This window comes from Strongylocentrotus purpuratus, unplaced genomic scaffold (assembly GCF_000002235.5).
Source record: "Strongylocentrotus purpuratus isolate Spur 01 unplaced genomic scaffold, Spur_5.0 spur5_contig_842, whole genome shotgun sequence".
Taxonomy (NCBI): domain Eukaryota; kingdom Metazoa; phylum Echinodermata; class Echinoidea; order Camarodonta; family Strongylocentrotidae; genus Strongylocentrotus; species Strongylocentrotus purpuratus.
In genome coordinates, this window is record NW_022145549.1 from 608076 (window position 1) to 617500 (window position 9425).

The following is a 9425-nucleotide window of genomic DNA, read 5'->3' on the forward strand; positions in this document are numbered from 1 at the left end:
ATCTGAGAACAGCCGTAAGAATGAAAAATCCATTTGATGAAAAGCCAGAAGGGTGTTACTATCTTGTATATTGTAACAAATAGTTCTGCAATTCTGGCTCTCAACGGACTATTTATAGACTATCTACCGTATTCAAATCCAGGTGGAATAGTACTTGTGTATGAAATTTACAACAATGCCATGGTTACAGTCATTTTTAGATTTGTTTGCATCTTTACAATAAATAACAGTGACAAATCAAGAGGAAGGTAAAAGATAGGGACATGGGGAGCGAGAGAAAAATTGAAGATTTGGAGAAGAAGAGAGGATGAGGGAGATGGCAAGATACATTTACAGAAAAGAACAAGAGAGTGGATAGGTTAGGACTAAAGAGACAGTTAGGCACAAAGACCTGTGAAGCAGAAAAGAAAACATGGATAATGTACAACCTGTCAAAACAAATGACATTCGCATTGCATGTACTACATAAATATGTACAAAGATAACACATGATTTGTAATGAATATAAACACAACTAGCCCTAAAGTTATTTACTTATAAAATAAAAAGTACAGTGTAACATCATGCTGTCCCTTCTCTTTCGTCTTTCATTTTCAGAAGGGTATTTGGAGTGAAAACCCTGATGAGAATAACGAGTTAATGCCTCATAACCAGTAACAGATCATTTTCGCCTTTCAGAATATGTTATTATTCTACAAACTCTGTTCTTATGCCATATTAAACAACATTGTGCAACAAATAGAAAACACCATATCAATCATACATTTACATGAATTCAACATTCACAATATAAAAATAGGTATGCTTTTTTGTTCTTTTTTTCACATTTTTTCTTCGAATTGTTACACAAATCATAGAGAAATCAACCGTACAACGAGACAATGTAGATTCCCCCAGCCTTAGGTGGACTGTAGACATGAAATCCAAACTGTGATTTGAAATTTCAGTGTGATTTTCCAAGCAAATTTATGCCACATGTACATGAATTGTACATACATGTAGCTAGATAGTGGAATCAGAGCTAAATTATTAAAGGAGTTTTCTTTACTTCATATTCAATTATATCAGACAATATTATTCACTAAAACTATCAACTCTACCATTGTGTAAGAAGGCAATTTCTAGGACTAGATTAACTCTGGATTATTATACATTGACTGTATGCTTTGCCGGTAAAGGCTGAAGAGATATATTCAGTGAGTACTTGGTCTCTTGTCTCTCCATATCTCATTTGACCTCGATCTCTGTCTACAATACATTAGTTCACTCAGCCTGACTGTCAATATCTTTCTGACCAACAAGACAACTGTCTACATTTCATAATTACATAGCTTGAATAAATATGTATACATAACCAAACATTCTTAACCCTTTGGCTACCGTACAAGTTCTCTCCTTCCTTTGAGGTTGGAGAGCACCCCTGTCAGTAGGCAACATACCTTGCTTTTATCTTCTTGCCCCTTCTTATAAAATATCTTGATTTCATCTTCTCCCCCCTTCTTATAAAATACCTTGAATTTATCTTAAATACCTTGCTTTTATCTTCTCCCCTTTTTATAAAATACCTTGCATTTATCTTCTTGTCCACAATAGATGTCTGTTGAATACCTTACTCTTCTTAAATATACTAGACCCTTAGTGAAATATATAAATCCATCTCCTTTACATTAAAAGTGGAAGCTTTTAACCAAAAGTAAGCATTTTGCTCCGTTACTTTATCCATCTTACGGTATCCATCTTACAGTATATGGTTCATATTTCAGCCTTTTTGTCCATTACATCCTACTTCTCTATCATTCTCTATTTCAATTCCATCAAGGGCCCTACTGAATAACTTGTAAATGTATTTATTAAATGCATTTAATGAATGCATTCGGTTTCAAGCAATTAAATATCAACCAATCAGATCTACTCATTACCCATGTAAAGTAGAGACCTAATTAACATCAAGTTTTGCTTGATTGCATTAAAAGGCTATATTAAAGTACTGATATACATGTTCTTGCAGGTACAAAACAAAAATTATGAGCCTTATTATCCATCTTTTTAAAAACCCTATATTGACAAAAATAGCAAATGTACCACCATGAGAAGGATTGCTTTTGAATTAGGGTCATATTTCAATATTGATAGGCCCATGAGAACCATTTTTAGTACGTAGTCCCATATATTCATATCTGTGTATGTTCTTCTTAGTACTATTTGATATCCATCTATATATGCAATCACTGTTTCACTGCAATTTTGCACATTCACATGGGGTATCCCATCAACAGCAACAAAATCTTTTTGACAAAAAATAAATAAAATAAATAAATGAAAACACTTTATATCAACTTTCTGGTCTCAAAATGCGATTTCACTGCACATTATTAATAATAAACACTGTACCTTGAAGTTATAAGGTAAGAAAATACAAGAATTATACAGCAGGGCCCCGGATTACATTTTGGAAACTTGCACTCCTTTCTTTTCCCGTTATTTTACACTGTACTGCAGACTCAGAATGCACAAAACCCTCTTCCCGTTTAATACAACACTGGCAAGAAAACAAGATGTCTTCTTCACAGACATCTGGCTAACAACTTTAGTACTTTACAACAACTGACTTGACCCTTGCAAAATAACACATTAAATAAAGTCTAATGACCAAATGAAACGCCAAACTGACCAACCAACATGCCACTAAATACATGTAGCATATCTTTACTACGATGACATTGCTTCTTAAGCATCATATTGAATAAGATGCAACTAGTCTATCTACACAATAGCTTGCATGAGATCTAAACTGTAATGCACAAAATACTGAACATTATGTAGGCATTTCTTTTCTTTTGATACTCTTCACCCAGGCATACATATGGCACAAACCACTGTGTTGCAGTAGTCACATCCTTCAGCAATAAACGTTCATTATCCTCTGGGAACCGAGGAAGCCAAGACGCATGTAGATGCTCTCCTTGAATGCATGAAGGTGGAGCAAACAGCCGGCACAGTTGCGACGCTGCATGTGGTCCAAGATACCTGTTTATGACCACACATACATGTAGTTAACCTGCAGGGTATCCATTCCCAATGTCTTTGAATGATATCTCCTGTGCCATTGCAGAATTTGGGCCACTTTGGATAGGTATCCCAACTCCCCTGCGACAGACATGCGGCCTTTCTCGACAGGTGGCCACTAATGCAGGTTATACTGTACTTTCCACCTCTCTATAAAGTCCTGTCTCCAATACACTCAAACCTGTCTATTTGGACTAGACCATTTGGAATACCTCCCATATGGACTTTATAGACAGGTTCTTCAGCGCATGTATCTTCCTAGGTCATTTTATACATCCCATCTTCCCTGCAACCACAAATCCAGACTCGCCATTGACTACATACATCGAATATCTTCCATAGTAAGGATAGGGTTAGATATCTAGTATAACCTCACTTAATATGCATTAGTTTAAAATAAAATAAGAAAGAGAGGGCGGGGTAGGGGGTTGCTGGGATGGAGATTGGGGTGGGGTTAATTGTTCATTATGCCACCAGGAAACACAGCAAAGATGATGAGATAGAGAATGACCACCAGTCCCACCAGGACAGCAAATGCAACGTTCCTCCATCTCTGAAAACAAAGATGAAAAGATAACACACAATTCTGAATTAATTTAAAATAAATAATGGATTCATCTAACATACAATAATATGAACATCATGCATAGCAACTGGAGGACAAGCTCAATAACTTTAAAAGATATGAATTTTTTTTTAAATATTTTTTTTTAATGTTCTCAAAATTCAAAAGAACTCTATTAAAATTAAAATGAACGTCTGGGACGAGAAAGGCAATCATAGGGAAGAGTAACAATGTTTCTTTTCATATAATGACTACTGTATTCAACATAAATACATTTGCAAGCTTTTTAAAATATACTGCAGAGTAAGAAAAGTTATTCCTTATGGCATACAAGTATGTAGAACAAAATCTAAACACAAGATTCTTCTTGTTTTATTCATATTTTTCTACACATATATATGAGCAAGCTTTCCAAAGTACAAATACAAGTCATGAAGTGAGAAAATGTATTTCAAAGTGTTAGGCTTACCCAATTACAAGATTCTTTTTGTCTTTATTCATATATTACTACAATATATATATATATATGAGCATGCTTTTCAAAGTATTCATACGAGTGGAAAAATGTATTTCAAAGTGTTAGGCTTACCCGATTTGACCTGAATTTATCCATGACCCCTCGCATGTGTTCTGAGAGAGGCACATAACTGAAGCGTGCGCCACATACCTCACACGTTCTGTTACCAGATATCTGGATCCATTTGACCAGGCATTGACGATGAATACTAGCTGCTGACCCGGTACATCTAAAGGAAGGAAAGGAAAGGGTGGGAAAATGTGTGAAACATCAAAAACATGATCGCAAAGACTTTCAAGAAAACAAATCTAGGGCTGTACAATGATTTTAAAGGCATCGTTGAACAATGTTAAATCTGAGATGTATGGCCTTACATGTTATCAGTGCCTGTGATACATGGTGTAATAATGAAGCACTGAGAAAATTGTGCTTCAAAATGATCATGAAGTGCCTCAAAAAAGTAAAAATCTTTGAATAACCAGTTTTACCATACACATTTTTCCCAGAAGACTGTAGTGTTATGAAAACCGTTAGTAAAACGCAAAATTTGATTTATTTCCAGAGCAAATAGTAGCCACGATTAGCATGTACAGATGGGAAAGCTTACTCAACAGATACAAATGTGAAGATATATGTATATATGAATATTTTTCCGCTTTTATATAGCGCCCAATACATAGATACAACGATGTGTCAAAGCGCTTCACAGACATATTATTACCCCGGTCATCGGACTCGGGCTAATGAAGCTAATGTACCCAACAAGGATTGTGTTAGACAAGTTCACAATTGAACTACATAACGGTAAACTCATACTCCAGCAACAAAATTACACTGTGTTCTTTTCACACTAGTCCATTTCCAAACTTGAAATCTAAATCCATCATTATACCTAATCCCAAATCTAAATGTAAACTTAATAACCTACAACCCCAATGAAACACAAACCCTCACCCTGTATTTCTTTATAGCAGTTCTGGTAAAGGGTGAAAAAACAATCTTAAGAAATATCTGTTTAATTTAGCTTATAATTGATTACCATTACCTTTCATGTCTGTACCTTTCCCATCGCACTTTTGTATATATTTATCATGTCTTTCATCTTTTGCACAAGCTGCGCCTTGAGCATTTGACTGTCAAGTGGATTTGGCGCCTTAGATTATGTGTATGTATTATTATTATCATCAAAAGGTGAAGTAAAGGTTGCAGGAATAAATGTTTGATCTTGACTAACCTGCAAGGTCTGATGAGCCTGTTCTTAGATGATGTCTCCCCTTCAAAGCAAACCCTACATGTTGTGCCCAGCTCACTGGCCGACCTTGCTACAGACGTCATCGACACCATGGATGATGTGTCGCTGGAATCCAGCCCAAACCCTAACGGAATGTGTTTACCCTCCATTGGGTTACCGGACCCACAGGCCAAGGAGGGGCACGGACGCCCCTGGTTCCAAACAATTACATCGTTAGACACCAACTCCGGCTGCATGCGGTCAAACGGGAACTGACTGGGGCGATCAACGATCCCGTATGACGTCGACGGCGCATCGAGATCGAAGGTGGCGTCCATGGTTAGCGTGGATGCGTGCGGAGGTCGGGGAGATGGCGGTTCGATGTCGATGGTGATCATCTGCTGAGAGGCAGGGGGGAAGTCTGTGGGGTCGGGTATCGTGCCGGAGTCGGAGCATGATTCCGTAGGGCTTTGTGGTGTTGTTAGAGGGTCTTTGAATGGAGCAGTGCCGTTCTCCTTGGCTAGACGTTCAATCAGATCTAAGGTGTCCTGCTGGACTGAGTCTACCACGTAAGGCAGGGTCTGACAGGATCTACTGCTTAGGCTGGTAGGTGACTTGATGTCGTATTCACCTTCATCTGCAAATCAACATGTAATCAGTCAATTTTAGAGGAATTGTTTAAGTTCAAGTTCAAGTTCGTTTATTTACACTCATCATTAAAGGTATTACAAAGTTTTGGTAAGGGGTCATGAATTTGGTTTAAATTAACATATTGGAAGCATATGCGTTCCTACAATATTCATTGATTGTTGTCGCGGTTGAAATCGAGTCTAAAGTTATGAAATTATAAATAATAAACTCTTTATGTTGTATAGCTCCCTCTCAAGGTCAAGATATTAATTTAGCTATGAAACAATGTTTACTGACTAAATTTGACCAATTACTTATTCCCGTTTGGAAATTATACATCACAACTACATATTCTGATATTTTCATAGTCGCAGCTACCATTGTACGGCCATATAGACGATATTTGAAATTTATCAAAATTTACCGGGAGCACCGGTAAATTTTTATATTCAATTTTTCTCGAAAACAGAAGTGTTTTAGGGGCTAATATTTTTAGTGCTTATAATACACCCACAGGGGCATCCAAATATATCAAAATTGTAAAGATTCACTATCCACCCAATTTTCACATTTCCCAAAACTTTGTATTACCTTTAAAAATACAAGAACATATACAATTAAATGAGGAATAATCACACATAAAATATCATACATTCAACAACAACAAAATAACATAACATAATGGGAGTGAAGGGATGAGCTAAAAAGGAGTATGGTCCTTATGCTAGAGCCCATCCCTCAGTATAATATAATTAAAAGGTAAATTAAATTAAATGTTGTACGATTGGAAGCATGACAAAAAGAGGGAAAACAAGGGGGGGGGGGGGTAAAGAGCCTGGTGAGTTATAGCACGTAGGATTCAATTAAATACATTTTATATTTTCGTTTAAAAGTTTGAAGACTTTTGCAATTTCTTATATTTATTGGAATGGAATTCCAAATTTTTGGACCATCGAAAGATATTGACTTTTTCATTAAAGTTGTTTTAATTTGAGGTAAGTGGAAATTAGATGCATTTCTAGTTTCATAATCATGAAAGGTCGAATTCAAATTAAAATACTTTAGAAGTGCACATGGTAAAGATTCATTTCGACACAAGTACATAAAGACTGCAATATGATATTCACAGATATCAAATACATTGAGAAGCTTTAAGTTATAAAATATAGATTTCTAATGAGCTCTGTAGTGTGAATTTAAAATTACCCGGATGGCTTTCTTTTGCATTTTGAGTATCCTATTCAGATTGGTTTGGCTTGTCATGGCCCATACTTCAGAACAGTAATATAAATGAGGAAGAATTAAAGTATTATATAACATTCTTAAAACACATTTTGGTAGAAATCTAAGTTTGTTTAGAATGCCAGTATTTTTTGAGATCTTGTTGCAGACAGCACCAATGTGTTAATTCCATGTAAGTTTAGAATCAATTTCTATTCCGAGGAATTTGTTTACAGATACACGTTTGAATTCATGATTACGTGGTAATCATGGCTACCAGTCGGTGTTCCTCATTTTTCTCAGTATAGTAACCTAACCATTTTATAGCCCTATTGTCCTATACTATCTAAAGCTTTTAAATATATTTCAGGCTACAACAAAAATAAGAGTGAGACAAATTATCTCTTCAAATATCAAGTTCAGAAATCTCTTTGCCTTTGTAATTTTCGCAAATGAATTGAATAAAAGAAGACATGCATGCAATCTCTTTCCGCTCTCACGTAAATCACGATGTTGCTTGTAATTTTCCAATTTCATTTGAATACTCTCACACCAACAAAAACACGTGTTTCGGCAGCCTAGCCCATCGTACCACCACATACAGCTAGTCTAGCCAAGAACCGTATTGGTAGGTACGAGGATTACGTGCGTGCGTTGTGCAATCTGTGCAAATTACGAGGCAACGGCATAGCATTACGAACATCGCCAAGGCAGTTACTATAGTAAGGTACGCAAGCACATCATTTTATGCTGATATTTTCGTGCTCTGGAATGATGAGGTGCCATTTTTTTCACAATAATATGCAATTCCTGAAATTCGCTAAAATTAAACCCTCGCGAAAATAACAGCTTATACAATAGTGGGCTCCTGACAAAACACATCAAACTCAGCCCTAGTTTCCCAGGCCTTTTTCTTACTACTACTTGAAGTGAGGACTTACTGATAGAGCCTGGTGTAGAGACATCTTTCTGGCTTTCCCTGGAGGTTCGTCTTGATGCCACCTGTCCCTGGGGGCTAGAGGTACCACTCTGGCCATGCCCGGTACCTCCTGAGGGTGAACATTCACCGGAGCTAACCTCATCCTCTAAAGCATGCTTTAACCTGCCAGAGGGAGGGGACAACAAGGAAATAACAATGATTATATAGTTGGACTTCATCAACTTTTAGAAGACGTTTAGTTTAAAACAAAAAGGAAATGGCAATGATCATTGTTTGACTTTACCCACGTGTGATTACTCAAAAGCACATATTCTATAGAAAGCTGAATGATTGTAGTCTACCCTCATTCACGAAAACGTTTTACAAAATTAGAAAAATACAGATATCTTCTTTGGAATTTAAGAATTTGCTTTAATGAACTAGCTGGACCATGATTACAACAGTTTATTAAAGTAGTCACCCAAAGAAAATTCATGACAACTGATAATCATGGACAAATTATATATGGATGGAAAGATTTTTTCTTGAAAAACACAAATAATTTGCTGAAAAAAAATCATAAAGATATCATGGAAAGGCGTAAAATGCTTCGTGGATAGCTGTGTCTCGCTTGTGACGTCACAAATATTGACGCTCTATGGAGGACCGCTGAAGGCAGAAAATCTGGATCTCAAGATTAACATTTTTTAAAGATGATTAATGCGGGCCCCAAACATATTTTGAAGAGGGAATTTGTTACATTTGATCATTAAGGCTCCCCCTTCGCAATGATATGAATTTTGCATCAATTCAAAACACTTTTGATTCTTTGGGTGACTACTTTAACACCAGATAATTTTGTTAATAAAATTGGTTTGAATTTCTAATTCACTTTACCCTCTGACACAGTCTCCATAACAGTAAATAATATCATCTGGAAAATATCAGCTTTCCATGCGCAGCAATTTTGCCAATTATGGAACCTACATATAAACTGTTCTGAAATTTGTTTGTCATATGATACTGTCTACAGGTTTTCAAACCATATCATAAAATATCATTAAAAAATCACCAAAAGGCACCTAAAAGAATAGAAAGTCCTACGTGCGTGCGTGCGGACAGCGGAAAGCATAATGGCCTGAGAGTTATGGCATGACTTCCTTCAATATAAACATGAACGAGGAAACAGGATGGTGGAGATTTTCTTCCAAGTACAGGGGATTTCTTCTAAATACAAACAACAGGAAACTCTCCAGAGATTTATGGTCCAAATTTT

General features: G+C 36.3%; 1 protein-coding gene across 1 annotated transcript in view; it reads right to left on the minus strand.

Moving 5' to 3' along the window:
- Positions 1 to 1432: 1432 nt before the first annotated feature.
- Positions 1433 to 9425, minus strand: part of LOC754306 — a 46467-nt gene continuing 38474 nt past the window's right edge. The window contains exons 10-13 of the mRNA XM_030989540.1: positions 8172 to 8332; positions 5383 to 6016; positions 4221 to 4377; positions 1433 to 3619 (exon numbers count right to left, since the gene is read on the minus strand). Coding sequence (XP_030845400.1) covers positions 3521 to 3619; positions 4221 to 4377; positions 5383 to 6016; positions 8172 to 8332 — 1051 coding nt within the window. The 3' untranslated portion in view covers positions 1433 to 3520. The remainder of the gene's footprint in view (positions 3620 to 4220; positions 4378 to 5382; positions 6017 to 8171; positions 8333 to 9425) is intronic.